This window comes from Myxocyprinus asiaticus, chromosome 21 (assembly GCF_019703515.2).
Source record: "Myxocyprinus asiaticus isolate MX2 ecotype Aquarium Trade chromosome 21, UBuf_Myxa_2, whole genome shotgun sequence".
NCBI lineage: Eukaryota > Metazoa > Chordata > Actinopteri > Cypriniformes > Catostomidae > Myxocyprinus > Myxocyprinus asiaticus.
The window spans coordinates 7,189,792-7,209,191 of NC_059364.1; the positions used below are offsets into that span (position 1 = coordinate 7,189,792).

The window sequence follows — 19,400 nt, forward strand, 5'->3', positions numbered from 1 at the left end:
TTACAGGTTGTACAAAACCTGTTGATCCATGTAATCCCAGCATGATGAGAATTTTACAAGGATCATCTTGAGTGCTTCTGTGTAAGCAAAGAAATCTGACCTTCCTTTTGTATAAAGCGGTTAGCATGGTTAATGTCACAGATTGCTTACATTTGATTAGGGACCTAGAAATAGTTAATTTCATGCCATAACTTGTCTTTGTTTTCAATTTTGCAAAATCCTCAGACTCTCAGATTTTTAATGTAGACTAAAGAATTTTGGACCCCACTGTAAATGTCAAGTATATTTGTATGCATTAGGTGTATATGCAAGTATAAAGTACTGTTGTGCCATGCTTGGAAGAAAAATACCCAGTTTGTGTTTGTATTTTAATTAGTACAGACATAAACAGGACAGTTGTGGATTCAACATGTTTATTTGGTGTACATTGAAAAATGAAAATTAGCAAACACAACCAGTTGACCTTGAAGAATGTTTAAAGTATGTCGAGGGAATTTGGCTGCTCTAATTTCAGGTTTTCTAAAAAAGGGAAATCTTGCTCTGCAGACTTAAAACACATGACCAAGAAATGAAATGTCATTCTGTAGTGTAGGAAAAACAAGTGTTCTTCAAAAGTGTTTGAAACATGTCAAGAAAAAAGAAAAACACTAAATATTGTAAATACTTGGGCAGTATAAAGTAGATACACAGCATTTTGTGTTAAAATAAGAATATCTGACAAAATATATTTTGTTTACAAAACTTTGATACGTGAGACTACATTTAAAGCATCTGTTAAATGGTGTTTATATATTATCATACATGTCCATATTGCACGAGTCATCTGAAAACTTGGTCCTCCCCAACAGACAGACAGTTTGTGAGTACATCTGGTCTGTCTCGACAGGGAGAAGCAGCAAAGGATTGGATACAAATCATACAAGCATCTTAGAGTACATGTAAGACTGAATAACACAAAATACTTGGTTTTGTTCTCTTTCTTTCCTTCTAGTTCTGTCCATCTCTCTCTGTCTTTTGCACTGTGATTTTTCCTTTGTCATTTCACTGGTCCCTTGACTCGTACAACAGTTTGGCAGCCTGTAGTAAAACATGAAACAGATAATGAAAAACTTTGATTTTTTGAACTAGAAAATTTGATTTTAACTAACTTTTTACTTCCGGCTTCAATACAAGTGTAGCGCGGAGGAGGGCGGGGCCGGGCCGGAATGACGCACGCCCGGACCCCAATCAGCCTGATCAGGCAGGCGAGGGATAAAGGCGACCGGAGAGGGCAGCTCGAGAGAGAGAGAGAGAGAATTATGGGCAGCTGCCCTGCATGTGTTTGTTTGTCTTTTTGTTAAAGTTTATTAAACTATTATTTATATTGTCAAGCCAGTTCTCACCGCCTCCTTTCCCTCTAACCCCTTTACACTGGTGCCGAAACCCGGGAGGGATGAGGAATGCCCGTCGTAGAGTCCTCGACACTGCCGTCCACCCAGGGGAGCACTGCCATCCGCCGGGGGACGGAGTAGCCCGGACATGGGGAACGGCCGCCGTCTGCGAGGGGAGGAGGAAATCAACTCCCCGACCGCCTGGAGCGGTAGGGCCGCTACCAGGGGTGGAGGAGTGTCCCCACGGGCCGCCAGAATCGCGGAGGGGCATTCTGTCCGCTGGAGGTCGGAGGTTTGACTCCGGTGGAGACTGGACTTTGACTCCGGCGAGGAGGGACTGGACTCCCCGACCGCCTGGAACAATGGAGCCGCTGCGGAGGAGTGCCCTGCCGGCCGCCAGAAAACACAGAGGGGTCGAGGGAAGACCGCCATCCACGAGGGGAGGAGGGAATCTACTCCCCGACCGCCTGGAGTGGAGGGGCCGCTACCAGGGGCGGAGGAGTGTCCCCACGGGCCACCAGAATCACGGAGGGGCGTTCTGTCCGCTGGGGGTCAGAGGTTTGACTCCGGTCCGACCGAGAAGGAGCGGCTGTCGTCCGCCTGAGAGCGTGGAGGAGTGAACGTGGACCACGCGACAGTGCATCAGAGAACCGGTGAGTTAGTTTCTTTTTTCTCTCTCTCGCTCTGTGTTTGCCTTTCCCTCGCCTGTTTTTTTTTTTTCTCTTGTCTCCTCCCAGGTGGAAGAAGGCAGGGATGACCTGCCGGCAGGCGGGGTGCAAGGCAATGCCGGGATCTCCCTGGCCTGAGGCAACGCAGAGAGGAGTATAGTGTGGAGGAGGGCGGGGCCGGGCCAGAATGACGCACGCCCGGACCCAATCAGCCTGATGAGGCGAGCGAGGGATAAAGGCGACCGGAGATGGCAGCTCAAGAGAAAGAGAATTATGGGCAGCTGCCCTGCATGTGTTTGTGTGTCTTTTTGTTTAAGTTTTTAAACTTTTATTTAGATTGTCAAGCCGGTTCTCGCCGCCTCCTTTCCCTCTAACCCCTTTACAACAAGTTAAGCTCAATCAACAGCATTTGTGGCATAATGTTGATTAGCTTAAAAAAATTTTTTGATAAGTCCTGGGTTTATTTTAAAAATAAATGCCGTTACAGTGAGGCACTTGTGTACAATAGAAGTGAATGTAAATTTACAAAAGTATAGCCACAAATCATAAACATTATACATGTAAGATGATTTTAGTGTGATAAAATTGCTTACTAACCTTATCAGTCTAAATATCCTATAATATAAAATTGGTTGTCATGACAACATAATGCCAGTAAACCTTGTAATCTGGTAAATATCCTAAAGCCAGTAAATCGAATTTTATGACACTAAAATCATGTCAGCATGTATAATGTTCACGTCTCGGGGCTATACTTTTGAAACAGTGTGCATTTAATCATTAATGGACTGTGCCCATTCACTTTCATTGTAAGTGCCTCACTATAACCACAATTTTTGCTTCTTTTTTTTTTTTCAAAGCAATTTGTCATACATAATGAAAAATATTTTTGTGGTAATCAACATTATGCCACAAATGCTGTCAATTGACACTAATGTGTATTTAATCTGGACTATTCCTGTAAATATTTTGAATCTAATTGGTTCATGACTGTCTGATTTAAAAAAAAAAGTATATATATATATATATATATATATATATATATATATATATATATATATATATATATATATTTAGCCATTTCAGACAAAATCCACAAGCAGAGATATTTATCTAATATCATCAAAAGGCTAACAAATATTGTGATATCATTTCTTAGCTGTATCACCCAGCCCTAGTTACAATGCACATTTTCACTCACACCTACTTTGTGCATGGCTGCGAGCCAGGCAGACGCGATGCGCTTGTCTTCTGCAGTCTCCATGTGAAGCTGCTGAAGGTTCTGAGATCCTGGTGGCTTATACTGAAGCATCATGCCGCTGGCACGGAGGGAACTGCCTACAGTCAAAGTTCAGGATAGAGTTAAAATACCATAAGCAGCAAGAGTGTTTCTGGTCAAAAGCAGAACATACAGGTGCATCTCAATAAATTAGAATGTCGTGGAAAAGTTCATTTATTTCAGTAATTCAACTCAAATTGTGAAACTCGTGTATTAAATAAATTCAATGCACACAGACTGAAGTAGTTTAAGTCTTTGGTTCTTTTAATTGTGATGATTTTGGCTCACATTTAACAAAAACCCACCAATTCACTATCTCAAAAAATTAGAATACATCATAAGACCAATAAAAAAAACATTTTTAGTGAATTGTTGGCCTTCTGGAAAGTATGTTCATTTACTGTATATGTACTCAATACTTGGTAGGGGCTCCTTTTGCTTTAATTACTGCCTCAATTCGGCGTGGCATGGAGGTGATCAGTTTGTGGCACTGCTGAGGTGGTATGGAAGCCAAGGTTTCTTTGACAGTGGCCTTCAGCTCATCTGCATTTTTTGGTCTCTTGTTTCTCATTTTCCTCTTGACATTACCCCATAGATTCTCTATGGGGTTCAGGTCTGGTGGGTTTGCTGGCCAGTCAAGCACACCAACACCATGGTCATTTAACCAACTTTTGGTGCTTTTGGCAGTGTGGGCAGGTGCCAAATCCTGCTGGAAAATGAAATCAGCATCTTTAAAAAGCTGGTCAGCAGAAGGAAGCATGAAGTGCTCCAAACTTTCTTGGTAAACGGGTGCAGTGACTTTGGTTTTCAAAAAACACAATGGACCAACACCAGCAGATGACATTGCACCCCAAATCATCACAGACTGTGGAAACTTAACACTGGACTTCAAGCAACTTGGGCTATGAGCTTCTCCACCCTTCCTCCAGACTCTAGGACCTTGGTTTCCAAATTAAATACAAAACTTGCTCTCATCTGAAAAGAGGACTTTGGACCACTGGGCAACAGTCCAGTTCTTCTTCTCCTTAGCCCAGGTAAGACGCCTCTGACGTTGTCTGTGGTTCAGGAGTGGCTTAACAAGAGGAATACCACAACTGTAGCCAAATTCCTTGACATGTCTGTGTGTGGTGGCTCTTGATGCCTTGACCCCAGCCTCAGTCCATTCCTTGTGAAGTTCACCCAAATTCTTGAATCGATTTTGCTTGACAATCCTCATAAGGCTGCGGTTCTCTCGGTTGGTTGTGCATCTTTTTCTTCCACACTTTTTCCTTCCACTCAACTTTCTGTTAACATGCTTGGATACAGCACTCTGTGAACAGCCAGCTTCTTTGGCAATGAATGTTTGTGGCTTACTCTCCTTGTGAAGGGTGTCAATGATTGTCTTCTGGACAACTGTCAGATCAGCAGTCTTCCCCATGATTGTGTAGCCTAGTGAACCAAACTGAGAGACCATTTTGAAGGCTCAGGAAACCTTTGCAGGTGTTTTGAGTTGATTAGCTGATTGGCATGTCACCATATTCTAATTTTTTGAGATAGTGAATTGGTGGGTTTTTGTTAAATGTGAGCCAAAATCATCACAATTAAAAGAACCAAAGACTTAAACTACTTCAGTCTGTGTGCATTGAATTTATTTAATAAACGAGTTTCACAATTTGAGTTGAATTACTGAAATAAATGAACTTTTCCACGACATTCTAATTTATTGAGATGCACCTGTATATACCCTGAGATACATGAATTGTTATGCATCCAATCAGTTACACATCAAGTTAAGAATTAATAAAGAAAGTCTAAATGGAGGCTTTTTAGACACTGATGCTCAAGTGTGAATTATGGATATGAGTAACATTTAACGTGACTTTAAAATGTCAAATTATGCTAATTAATTCAACACATCCAGGGAAGTGAAACGGAGTTACGGTAAAATCTCATATTGTGCTATATCATTTCTAAATTATCAGACTTACAGTTTATTTCCTTTCAAAACACTTTTAAACTTTCAAAGTAGGTTTTGTTGAGCATTCTCTTTCTAGTTACTCTTTGTACATGCATTATATTAGATTTGGGTTAAAATGTAACTGATAATATGATAGTTACTTGGCAAAGAGTTAGATGGTAACATCTGCAGCAATCATAAAATGTGTGATGGGAAATCCATGGGAAACAATGTGCCTCCAAGAGGACTGAGGGATAATCACAACAGCACAATAAACACTCTCAGCACAAGAGAGCATGCACATGCAGTCTTTAATGAGATGGCCTTGCTTTTGCAGTAATACTTAAATCCGGGAAATGAGTGCATGCTAAGATACTTATATAAAGGGTAGAACAACAACGAAACCCCATTAAATGGCACATACACTGGGAAAAAAAGAAGAGATTGGTATAGCATACGCTGACCTTCAGAAATTTGACTGTCCAGCAAACAGGTATAAGAGCATACATCTTTCTCTTAAGCCAGAAGAGAAAGAGGAAATTAAAGAAATGAAGAGAAAATTCATGGAAAGAAACACAGAAAAAAAGATTAGCGTTTGTCTAAATATCAGGTGTGTATATACACATTGCCCTTACTCCCTGAAAGATATTAATGAAGTGTCATAAGATATCTCCCCTGTCTCTGTTACACCACTAGACTCTGTAAACAGCAAACAAAAATGTGTCCGTGGGCCGTGATCTCTGACGATTTCTGCTTGTCAATCGATTTTTTGCATTCTAAGTGTTGTAGTTGCAGCGAATTATTGATTTTTAATGCCATTTTTATGCCATGTTGCTCATAACAGTTGTCAGTTGAGGGCGCTATTTTGCTGCTGTTGTTTTTGACAACGTTTCTGCTCAATATTGGCCTCAATAAAGCACATTTGGTATCTTTGTAGAGCGGGTAATGGAAAGGGGGCATGGCTAATCCAATGGCTGCGCTTGTGGGAATTCTAGAACGGCTAAAATCGCTTACAGCACCTTTAAATATACAAATATGATCCTATTTATTTTTAAGACAACACAAGTACGCTGTTCACACAAAAAGTTGTTTGTTAGGTTAAAACGATAGATGTACAGTTCAATTTTTGTTGGTTGTCAAACGTTACTGGAACATGTCCAGGTCCTATTTTGTGAGAACCTCGATTTAAATCCAATATCTTGCAAAAAATCTCTTATTTTTTAACGTATCTCTTCTGTGTGTGATGCTCTCATGTTGTTTACTGGTTGCCAGTATGTCACAATGATCTTTGATATTGACACCAGAACTATTCATAACTGTTTTCAATTCAAATAAATGTTAGCAGTTACTATTTGTGGCATAATGTTGATTACCACAAAAATATATCGTCCCTCCTTTTCTTTAAAGAAAAAAATTTAGTTACAGTGAGGCACTTACAATGAAAGTGGAAGTGGACATTAAAATACTCACTGTTTCAAAAGTATAGCCACAACATGTAAATGTGTATGTGTGCCAACATGATTTTAGTGTGATCAAATCGCTTACTAAGCTTTTCTGTGTAAAGTTATATCCAGTTTTACAACTTCGTTGCCATGACAACATAATGCCATAAACACTAAAACTACAGTAAAAAACGACAATTTAAACAATGTTACAGCTCAAATAATACACAAGCAAGGTTGGGGAGTAACGGAATACATGTAATGGGATTCCGTATTTAAAATACTAAATATAAGTAACTGTATTCCACTACAGTTACAATTTAAATCATTGGTATTTAGAATACAGTTACATTCAAAAAGTATTTTGATTACTGAAGAGATTACTTTGCATTTTATTGTCATTTGTTTCATTTAATATTTGGTCTGTTGAGTTGGAAAACATTTATCCATATAAATGATGCGATCCGAGGAGCTTTTAAACAGCGGTGAAACACTTTCTTATGATTTGTTTCATTCATACGAGCGCTTTCATTTTGTTGTGAGTGAAAAGGTGGATATGACGTCATTGAGGAACTTTCCCTTGGGAGCTTTTAATAGAGGAGCTACATTGTGTTTTTTACAGATGAACAAAAAACAGTTAGAAACGCTTTGACAGATGAAACAAATCCAATAAATACATGATTACATGCCTTGTCAATGTATTTTTTTAAGCGGTTAGAGTATTTTTGCAAGAAATACTAACCAATGTAGCCTTTAACATTGTATAGAAATATACAAATAACATATTTTCTGCCTCATTCTATGAACAGAATCCACATACGATCAGAAAAGGATGTTGTTGTGTTCACTCTGGGGGTTTTTAAAGTTTGGAGCAGCAAAAATAGTTTATAAATGGTCATGTAAACATTTAGCTATATGCTAAGCTAAAATGCTATTTCTTGCCTTTACATGCATCTGTTACCAGATGGAAGATGCAATTATATTTTATGATGAATTCTATGACTAAAATGCACATTGAAGACCTTTGATATTAGGGCAAAGATATACTGCAAAAATCGTATTCTTAATTTTGATTTTTTTTTTCTTAAAACGAAAAATTTACTTGAGAAGCGAAACTGCATAAGATATTTAGCCTTTTTTTTTTTTTTTTTTTTTTAAGAGAACGTATTTTTACAGTGAAGTGTATTTTCTTACTTTTACTTGTTTATAGTCAAAACAAGTGAAAAAAATCTACCAGTGCTGAAGAAGTAATCCAAAGTATTTAGAATACATTACTGATTTTGAGTAATCTAACGGAATACGTTACAAATGACATTTTACAGCATGTATTCTGTAATCTGTAGTGGAATACTTTTTAAAAGTAACCTTCCCAACCCTGTACACAAGTTTTAAAAGAAGAATTAATGTAAGTGCTTATATAAAATGATAAGCTTCACAATTCTGCCTTTAAACCCCCCAAAAAAGTGTCTCACTGTACCTCGCTTTTTTCTTTTGTTTTTTTCCTTATTTGCCAATATTCCTTTAAAATATCGGTTATCAGCATCGGCCTCACATTTCCTGATCGGTGCACCGCTAGAAGTAAAGATAGTCCTGAGGAAAGCTTGTTGCTTGCAGATGCCACTTGGTTGGATATTTTATTATGTATTGCAATGACATTCATACACTTCAAGTTCAACTCAAGTATCCAAATACTTTTTGAAGCCAGTGTGTACATGTCATAGTTGTACAGAGTCGTTGTGCAATGCTATCAAGAAACGTTTTGCTAATTGCCATCAGCATTCTATTAAAGCGGAATCCCATCCAGCATTCAAAAATATAGTCAAGTGATTACATGAAGCTTCATGTATCATCAAATCTCTAGTAAAGCTTTCAAAGAAATGTGTTATTTGATAAATCACATTATCAGCTTATGCCATGTTGCCCATCTATTATTAAATAACATTTATTGAAAAACGGTGTGGAGAACATTACTTGAAAAATTAAACATTTATTCTAGATTTCTACTTTTCTTTTCATCACAATGGAGAATTTCATCAAAACTGCTTACATTCTACTTGCATCATTTCCTCACTTTCCTCTGAAACAGTAAGAAGTCAGTTAAAATCTTTATCGATTAGCATTACAGGAATGGGCGTCTTGGATCCATTAGGACAAGGCGGCCATTCTAAGTTATTTATGCCATTTGAATATTAAGACTATGACAATGATACTCCATAAAAGCAGGCTGTGTGATTCACAGACACACACAGCACTCTGGGTCAGGATGGTGGACTAGTTCAGAAACTGGCTAGTCAATTAGGGAGTTTATCCAGTTCTTCTGTTTTGTTTTAACTGTAATTGTTTTGTAGTGGCCATGCTCTAAAGAGGATGCGTTTAGAGATGCATTTTCTCAGACAGGGTTTTTAGTGCGCTAACAGGCAGCATGCTGTGCTTTAGCATGCTAACCGTAAAAGTGACCGTAAGGACCCTAAACCCTGAAGTTAAGTTTCATTCACTTTAAAGGGATAGTTCACCCAAATATGATAATTCTCTCATAAATTTACTTGCTTGTATGCTCTCAAACTCAAATGACTTTTTCTTTTGCGGAACAAAGTTATTTTGATGCCGATATGATGTGTTTTTGTGCATCCAATGCAAGTCTAGGGGGGGGTCAACGCATTCTGCGCATGCGTCAAGCGCGAGGAAGTGTAATCAAGCTTCAAATCATTTGCCAAGATGGCAAGATTTATAGTGAAAAAGGAGTTACATTCTTGTATGTTTTTCACAGAATACAGATCTGATTGCTTCAGAATACATGGATTAAACCAGTGGTTCTCAAAGTGTGGGGCGTGACCCATAAGGGGGAGCGTGGAGGTTTGTAAGGAGGGCGCAGAAGACTGCCCCGTTCTCAAATCTCAGTCACTTTCTCACATTCAAATTTACCGCACGGCAGAACGGTAGAACCAATGCAAGCGATTTCTTTTCCTCCGCCTTTTCCCCCTTATGTAGTGTCAGGTGCACTAGCTGAGCTGTGCTTATGTAAACAATGATGTTCTCGCATCAGATTCCAGTGAATTATCACTTACATTTCGGTCTGTTCTTCACACAATGCTATCAAAGTAGACTTGGAATATAGTACACGAGTGATATGGACAAATTTTATGGTGCTTTTATGGTGTTTTTTTGAGCTTGACAGTAATAATCTTACCCCTCAATCTTGTGTTTTATAAATGAAAAAAGTATGGATCGAGGAGGGTGAGTAAATTATGACAAATTTTGTTTTATGATGAGCTTTTATATAGTAACATTGCTCCTGCAAGCACACTTTGGTATTTATTCTATTTGGGATTTTAAGTATATAAACCTGAAAAGTTATTTATTTATATAACTCAGAAATTATACAGAAAATAGAAGAATGATGTAGGCCTAGTGACAAAGTTCCTTGATTATTTGTTCAAAATTCTGATTTTTTAATGAAGAATGTAACTTTAATCAGAAAATCAGTGAAAACTGAAAGAATGGGTTCAGTTTTTTGTTTTGGATTTTTTTTTTTTTTTTTTTGTGACGAAGCTGAAACGAAAATATTTTTCTTCAATCAATTTTTTCTTCAATCATTTTATAGGGTGGTTGTGGGGGAGGGGGGCGCTAAAAATCTTCTAGTTTTAAAGGGGGGGGCGTAGCCAGAAAGTTTAGCCAAAAATTGAGAACCACTGGATTAAACCACTTAAATTGTGTGGATTACATTTTTGCTGCCTTTATATCCTTTTTGGATCTTGAAAGTGTTTGACCCCATGGACTTGCATTGTATGGACAAAAACATACAAATATATTTGTTTGTGTTCCGCAGAAGAAAAAAATTCATATGAGTTTGAGATGGCATAAGGGTGAGTAAATGATGAGAGAATTATTATTTTTGGATGGACTATTCCTTAAAAGCACTGCCATCAAAGTGCCACATTTGTAACAAGTCCACCACCTTCAACAATAAATTAAGACAGTTATTGTAGGACTCCAAATATTTTTGGAATTGTTGGTCCATGTACACAATTAGATGGACATCATTGGCCACTGTGTCATGATTTTTCATCATGCATGCACTTCAGTCCACATAATGGCTCACCTCCTGGGGTCGATCCCTCAGTCAACACCTGTGTACTGGAAATGCGAGACAGCTCCACCTCAAAATGACTGTCCCCATCTAGGAAGAGATATCTGAGGAAAGAGTAGAGACGCATCGAAATTTCAAGTTGATCACATTCAAAGAGGCCAAGTTGTGTGTGTGTTTATATGCATACCTATGGTTATTGGACAGTCGGCACACCATTGTCTCTGTTTTCTCTGAGGAACCCACTTTGACCAGGAAAGTTCCTCCTGCAATGCAGGAAAAAAGGGCTGATATTGACATTGTAGTATAGACATACTGTACGTCATGGGAGGAGCGTCTGTTCAATTAGTATATTTATAGAGCGCAAAAGGAAAAAGCACTTTCTCAGCAATCTTGGTTCTGGAAGTATTTTTCCCATTCATTTTTTTCCTCAGGGATTTCATAAAGTACTTCATATAATAGTTCTAAACTGTGAATCAAATCCAACCAGCTCTGATGTTAATCAAAACATTTGACTTGAAGCGATAAAGTATTTGAAAATCGGACAAAAAGACAGAGGTACAAGACTGTTTACTTAACGTCTTTCATGAGGGAATTAAATACAACCCAATGAAGCATTGTGAATGACGTAATCGAATTAAAATTGATAGAAAAATATAAAACAATTTACTTGGTAACAACATCATAAACTTTTGTACAAACACTAACAGTGAGTCTACAAATGGAAAAGAGAGGGTATATGTGTGTCAGTAAACTCGAGTTAAAAGCATTTGAGTGTATGTATGTTTAACCCACCGGCGGTGAGCACTTTAAGCTGTTTGTCGTAAAACTCCACCTCTTTCTGTGAGATGAGACTGCACTCTGCACACTGCCTCACCGGATCCACAAAACACATCCTGGGCAGAGCCACTTTCTGACTGCAACACTTATCGCAGAAACACCGGCCACAGCGCCGGCAGTGATGCTGAACATAAACAGAAGAAATACTAATAAATAACGTAAATCCATGACAACAGTTTCAAAAAAACAGACAACAACATCAACAAAAGAGAAAAACACAAAAACATAGTGTAACCAAATAACTATGACTATATAAATAATGTATAAATATATAACACAAGCACACTATCACAAAGACACAGATTAAAAAAATTTAAAAAGTCAGTCAGTAGGAAGCAAAATCAAAAAGAAGGAAGCAAAAGAGATGGAAAAATGAAAACAGGAAGTGCAAAACTGAAAACAAAAATGCTGAATAGGAGCAAAATAAAACTGCTGAAAAAGACACACACACACAAAAAAAAGGCTCTCCTAAAGGGACGTTCACACATACAGAAATTTGTTGCAACAAAGCGAAAGAGTTGGCGTTTTCAGGCGACAGCAACATTTGGCGATGTGATGTGGGTGTGTCCAGCAACGCAACAAAGTTGATTTTTTTTTTACTTTATGCAAATGAGGTGCAATGGTGTGGCGACTATCAATGAACCCTTTCCACAGACTGTGAAGACGTGTTTAAGCCTTATTTAGCAGCATAAATCTGTTAAACTTTTTTCTATTTTAAAAGTTTTTATTATTTGGTGTATTTTTTTTTTACACTAAATATTACCCTAGTAAATGTATATTACCCTAGCATTATTTAAAAAAATAAAAAATAAAAAGTAGTTACCACTGCTGCGATGGGGTTTCTAAATTTGGCACCTTTGTCTGTTCTGACTGCCGTAATCAACTGTTTTCTATTTTTTACTTCTGCTACAGTTTACTTCCATGTTCCATGTAAAATACTGTAGTTAAGTGTAGGCAAGATTGAGTTAATATTACTATGCAGCAATTTCACTGATTTAATGCACTTGTAATCGTTCCTTTTGTTCATAATTTCCACTGCTACAATTTATACAATTAAAACGCTTTTCCAATGCAATGTTCATTTTTAGCTGAAATAAATCCCCTTTTTTCCCCTCCCCTTTTCTCCCCAATTTGGAATGCCCAATTCCCAATGCGCTCTAAGTCCTCATGTTGGCGTAGTGACTCGCCTCAATCCGGATGGCGGAGGACGAATCTCAGTTGCCTCCGCGTCTGAGACCGTCAATCCGCGCATCTTATCACGTGGCTTGTTGAGCACGTTACCGCGGAGACAAAGCGCTTGTGGAGGCTTTACGCTATTTTCCGCGGCATCCGCGCACAACACCCCACGCGGCACACCGAGAGCGAGAACCACATTATAGCGACCACGAGGAGGTTACCCCATATGACTCTACCCTCCCTAGCAACCGGGCCAAATTGGTTGCTTAGGAGACCTGGCTGGAGTCACTCAGCACGCCTTGGATTCGAACTCGTGACTCCAGGGGTGGTACTCAGCGTCTTTACTCGCTGAGCTTCCCAGGCCCCAATAAATCCCAATTTTGATCATTTTTAAAAAGCACCAATAATGTTAGTGAATCCAGCAGTTGGAACGCCCACTACATCCAACAATAAAGCCAATCTATGAGTTCCAGTTAGAGGTGGGCGATATGACCAAAATCTTATATCATGATACGAGTAATTTTATATCACGATAATGATATAGTAAAAGTAAACATTTTCTGGAAAACTTTCCTTAAGAAACTTAAGATCTTCCCAAAGCAATGCGACAAATAAAATAAAACATAAGTAAAAAAATATCCAATGAAAAGAAACACTTCTTGAAGAAATAAATATCAAATAAAATCACTTCTTGCTAAATTAATTAATGTGGAGTTCATCTTTTGGCTTTCATTATATTCTTTTGCGTGCTTCATTTCGAAGTGGTAAAACAGATTGCTTGTATTACGAGTGATTATATTGTCGTGCAACACAGTTTGCAGATGACATTTTTCTGCTCTGTGCCAGCTTTTGTAAACCCACACCCCAGATGTCGCAGCTGTTTTAATAAGCTCCTCTTCATTTTCTTGACCTCTTTTGGAGTCATCCCATTCTGTGGAGATTTATTTCTCCACTTGGGGTTTTCCTGGGTCAAAAATGACCGAGTAGCGTGAGTGATCCAGCTCTGAGTTCTCCTGTCTCTGGAGCGCAAATATCGGAAAGCCAGCTAGACTCGCGTGCACTTCGTAGCTCCAGAGACAGCATGCGCCAGAGTCATGTGAAACATTCGCGTATTAGATGAGAAGAATATTTAGTGCTTTTGAAGCACCAAATGCAAGAAAAAGGTTTTTTAATTTGCTTGGGTGGCCGCAGAAAAATGTTCAATGCTGGAAAAACCCTGTCCACGTTTCTTCAATTCTCTCAGTCTCACGTGAAGCCCTGCCCACAGATAGAGAAGCCCATGCTGCGCACATGGATATTTACATATCGCGATATAGTAAAATCTCTATCGAATGACACTTTATATCTTCGCCACAATATGTATCCCCATATTGCCCCGCCCTAGCTCTATATATAATTGTATGTGTGAACGCACCATAACTCTGTTTAACACTGATGGAACCAATTACACAGTCCTGACACCACTACTCAAAATGCCTGCTTACCTTCCTGGTGATGAAGTCAAACTTAGTATCACACTGCATGCACCTGGGACACTTAGACAGGAACAGAGTAAAAAATTAACTGACACACATATAAAAGAAGAAACAAGGGCAACTCAGTATACTCAATATGAGTTAATACAGATTCATTATGAAGCTGTGGCAAAAAGACTTCAGCTGAAATTAAGTCTCATATCTGGGCTTAGCAGCAAAATATGTAAACAAGGCCAAATTTCAACTTTGAGGACAGGATACACAGGACAATATTTTAATAATAACTTGCAATAGAAATAGTTCAACAATACAACCAATTTGAGTAGCATAGAACAGTTCGGGTCTGAGTACTTATTACACATTCTCAACAACAATGCCCCAAATATCATCAGCTTTGTAATTTATTAAAAGGCTCACATAACATGGTACAGATTCATTCATATTTACTTTGCTCCAAATTAAATATCATTTTGACATCCCCTAAACAATAAAAATTCTGTTTATAGCCCCTTTCGCTGGTCGGAAGGTGAAACTAAATAACCTTTTACCCACCCTCACGATCCAAATGCCCTCCCAAAAGATCTTATCCTAGTATCGGCCCTGGTTTACAATAGTGCATTTACAATGTAAGTCTATGAGGCAATGTACTGTGGTAAACTCACTTACTAACCTTGTCTGAGTAAAGTTATCCAACATTTAAACTCCTGTCATGACCAGAGAAACCCAGGTAACCTTTGCATGATATGTGCAAGTACCAGAAAGTGATTAGAGCAAACTCTGCCTTGAAAAGTAGTCCCACAGCTAAAACAAGAGGGGGGTCAATCTTTCCGACCTGCCACCGCCGGAGGCATCTCTCACTCGACCTGTCACTGCCACAGACAGCTCACTTGACCTGCTGACGCCTGTCACTCAAGCATCACAGTCAAAATCATTTCCCTCAATCCATCACCGTTACTTGTTTCCACTCATTTTCATACAGAGCATGCCAAGATGCATGAAATCTGTGATTGAAAATCAGTGTTATGAAAACTCTGCATCTCAGGCCGCGCGAGAGCTGCCTCCGGCGGTGGCAGGCCGCGCGAGAGCTGCCTCCGGCGGTGGCAGGCCGCGCGAGAGCTGCCTCCGGCGGTGGCAGGCCGCGCGAGAGCTGCCTCCGGCGGTGGCAGGCCGCGCGAGAGCTGCCTGTGGTGGTGGCAGGTCGAGTGAGAGCTGCCTTTGGCAGCGAGCTGCCACGGAAAGATTTTACCCCTACTGGCTAAAACAGCGATTCATATAACTTTACAGCTCTAATAACAGGCATTTTTGTACAGAAGATTCAAAACAAGTGCTTTAACAAAAATATGAGCTGCACATTAAAGATGCTGTATGTGATTTTAGCCGTTCTCCTTCGACAAGACTAAGCCGTTGAATTAGCCATGCCCCCTTTTTCCAAAACTCTGCATTCTACATATAACAAATTAGCTTTATTGAGACCAACATCGTGCAGAAACGAGAGGGTCCTCGCTGCAGACTGTAGCGCAACGACGTAGTTGATCTAATCCTCTACGTTGTGGATATTGGTGACATAGTGGATGTTTTGGTATGCTTTACAGTGAGTATATTAGTTAGTTTTAAAGTATTACACTGAGACTTTTAGCTTAGCTTTTAAAAATGGTCATCACCATGAATTTCATCAATTACTTTTCTGTGGGTGAAGAGGAAAAACAGGGTATCTGCAGGTTCGAAGGAATGAAATGTAAGACTTTTTAAGGCCAACTATAAGAAAAATTTAAGACCACTTTCACAATAAAAAATAAAAAACATTAATTCATTAGCTGGTAAATACAAAACCACTGAGGCTACTTGAATGTATCTGGACATGTTTTTATATATATATATATATATATATATATTTTATTGTGCATTTGTGTGTTAATAAGTTAATACAACATTAAAACTCTAAATGAAATTATTAAGAATGCATGTAGCCTAAAGTATGTAGCCTATATTGTGACCCTTCTCTTTAGTCACTTGCTTTCTAGCAAGACATGACGCATTAGACCAGTGCTTTCGCAATATCACCACTTATGTCAAACACGGAAGTAGTGGCAAAAACCAACTTTTATCGGATTGCGTTGTTGAAAAATTATTCCGAGGGCTCTCGTTGACTGCTGTGGTTTCAAGATCATCAACAGAGCTGACTGGACTGAGGAGATCATTTCAACTCACAACTTTGCAGCATAAATTTATAGCGAACATGATTACATGTTTGTTATTTACTCATATCATTATAGTAATTGTATTGCTCAGAACATGTTTGTATTTATGATGGTTTTGTGTCATACTTTCATTTAATCCTCTAATCTGTCAAATCTAACACAACAATCAGCGGGCTTTCTGCCACCACTTACTGCGCATGCGCTGACATTTTTGTAAATGAGAGGATTGGTCTATTAGACCTTATTCACAGTAGTGCCATGTTTGATTTTTAACGGGAATGGAAACGAGGCTGTGAGGGATAGATTTACCATTTCTTCAAAGGCATGCACGGTATAAATCTGTAAAAAGCTCCAATATCCCATCTGATTTTCCACAGCTCATGTTGTCTGGAGTTTTTTGTCTACTGAGTGTCCTTGAAAAGAACTTTTTTCAATGTGCTGTACACAGAATGTTCCAAAAACACTTTAAACTGCAGTACATCTCATCAAAGAGACTGTACGTCTATCCCGCACAGCCTTGTTGTCATTGTCATTAAACATCAAAGATGCCTGTGCATAAGGTCTAGCATGTGCTGAATAACATTTATATATTTTTTCCTGGCAGATACCTTTAACAAATACTTTTACGGGTAGTTAAAGGGCAGTTCATTTAAAAATTGTATTTCTGTCATCACTGCTCACCCTTAAGTCTGAATACATTTTTCTCTGCCATGCAACAAAAAAGGAGATGTTAAGCAAAACGTTTAGTCTCAGTCACCATTCACTGCATCTTGTTTTTCATTCAATGTAAGTGAATGGTGACTGAAACTCCCTAATATATCCTTTTGATATCCACTGAAATAAGAAAGTCATACAGGTTTGCAACAGCATGAAGGTAAGTGATGACAATTTTAATTTTTGAGTGAAATATCTCAAATATCAGTTACCTTAAAAATTGCAGTTTAAATTTGACAAGATGCATTGAAAATGTTAACAGATTAAATTATGAAAGAGAAAGAGAAGGAGAGACGCCGTGCTGCTGCTTTCACCCTGATTGGTCAGAATAACTCGCAGCAACATGCAGCTTGCTATTTTAAGCATCTCCTCTATTCACGCCGCAAAATTTAAGACCTCAGCAAACGAAATGTAAGACTTCTTGTAATTTATTTAAGATATTTAAGACTTTTTATGGCTTAAATTTTAAAAAGTAAATTTAAGACTTTTTAAGGACCCGCGGATACCCTGAAAAACAAGGAAAACAAATATCTGAATTAAGCAATATACTCATAATACCCACTACAATGTGCTCCTCATTTTAACATCTCCTCTGCTGTACATAAATGCCATGGGGTGAATTATTTGTATTTGTATATTAACATGTAGTGTTGAAACATACTTGGAAACATGCAAAAGTGAAATTAAAGTGAATCTGGAGCGCTTTTCCACGAGATGGAGTTGTGGAGCACAGAACTGCTCTGAATACACTGTAATAATGCTTATCCACAATACAGACAGGACAGAGCAGCGTGCATGGACTTTAAAGCGAACAGCTTGATTTATTTAGTAATTTAATTAAATCGTCGTAGCCCTTTGCGTTTCAATAATCGCACAATGTCATATCGCAATTTTATTTTAATTAATTGTGTACCCCTAATATATAAATGTGTGTGTGTGTGTGTGTGTGTTATATGCATATATACTATATTAATGACCGTTAAGTACGCTACAGTAATAAAACAAAACATTAAAATGTGAATACGCATGCGCATTAAAACATCCACAACGTCACTACAATCAAATACATCATCGCGCTACAGTCTGCAGCAAGGATTACTTTGCAGAAATGGTTGTTTCAAACAACAGCAGCAAAATAGCGCCCCCAACAGACAACTGTTATGAACAACATGGCTTAAAAATGGCATTAAGCCCCAATAATTCTCTACAACTAAAAAATTATTGACGGGGAAAAGCGTCAATGTCCGCAGACAAATTTTTGTTTGCTGTTTAGAGTCTAGTGCTGTCACAGAGACAGGGGAGATGTCTCACAACACTTATTTCAGAAATATCTTTCCGGGAGTAGGAATGTTTTTTTGCATACCTTTCCATGAAGGAAAAAAAAAAAAAAAAAAAAAAAAATCGCTTAAAGCACCTTTAAACCATCAGGAATGCCAGGCACAATAGACTTCGATTGTAAGTCCAGCGGTTGGTCGATACTTCTAATTCATGAAAGGGCATGGCCTTTTCCTTTGACAGTCGCTTTTTTCGCCATCCATAAGCATTTGTTTGCCTAGAAGTAGGTTTAATGACACATCATAGGATGTAACCCCAAAATGCATCTATGTATTAACATAAACAGTTTTTACTGTTACTGTCTACAGTATTAACATATACACTCAAACAAATGCAGTTATTTTTAGGTACCTAAGATAAAACCTGCGATCGCGAGAAAGTTATAGAGATTTTCTGCTGGCTCTTGTTGAGCAAACAACGCCCAAAGTCAGAGAGAGACCCACCACAGAATCATTGTCATCATTATGTCTGATAAATATTCATTACTTCTTTATCCGGAACCCACTGCGGCTCATCAAGGGCAAACGGGCTGTTGAAAGCTCCGTTCTCCGGTATCATGCGGAGCCCACTCGGGCTCCGGACCAGCTTCTTGCCACCAGGCACCACGGACATGTTTGTGTTTTTGAGTGCGAAGTTGCTGCTGTAGAGAGAACAGCGCAGCCATCCGTAGCACTACCAGCCACACAATTTCATTATAAAAGTCCCTCCCTTTTAATAGATAGTATTCCGATGACGATAATAATAAAATAATTAAAATGCTGTACTAAAATTTTAATTTAAAATGAGGCTTTAAAAAGTGGTTTGAAAAAAAAAAAAAATTACAAATTGAATTAAACTTTAAATTTAATTAATAGTAATTAAAATAGTGATCATAAGGCTATTT

The 19,400-nt window shown here is 38.4% G+C and overlaps 1 protein-coding gene across 3 annotated transcripts; it reads right to left on the reverse strand.

Moving 5' to 3' along the window:
• Positions 1 to 396: 396 nt before the first annotated feature.
• On the reverse strand, positions 397 to 19,188 carry zfyve21 (zinc finger, FYVE domain containing 21). Of its 3 annotated transcripts, XR_007892391.1 has the most exons (9): positions 19,004 to 19,188; positions 14,280 to 14,330; positions 11,575 to 11,743; positions 10,970 to 11,045; positions 10,795 to 10,886; positions 8,743 to 8,772; positions 5,415 to 5,500; positions 3,246 to 3,376; positions 397 to 1,077 (listed from the first exon to the last, which is right to left on the reverse strand). XR_007892391.1 is itself a non-coding variant. In XM_051648221.1 (8 exons), exons 1-8 carry the CDS (start codon positions 19,127 to 19,129, stop codon positions 1,042 to 1,044), a joined length of 732 nt encoding a protein of 243 aa, XP_051504181.1. In that variant the 5' UTR covers positions 19,130 to 19,185; the 3' UTR covers positions 397 to 1,041. The 3 variants fall into 3 exon arrangements, 2 of the variants coding, with proteins under 2 accessions (XP_051504181.1, XP_051504182.1); XM_051648221.1 differs by lacking the exons at positions 5,415 to 5,500; positions 8,743 to 8,772 and adding an exon at positions 5,718 to 5,768 and having other exon boundaries at positions 19,004 to 19,185; XM_051648222.1 differs by lacking the exons at positions 5,415 to 5,500; positions 8,743 to 8,772 and having other exon boundaries at positions 19,004 to 19,180.
• Between the last annotated feature and the right edge of the window lie 212 nt (positions 19,189 to 19,400).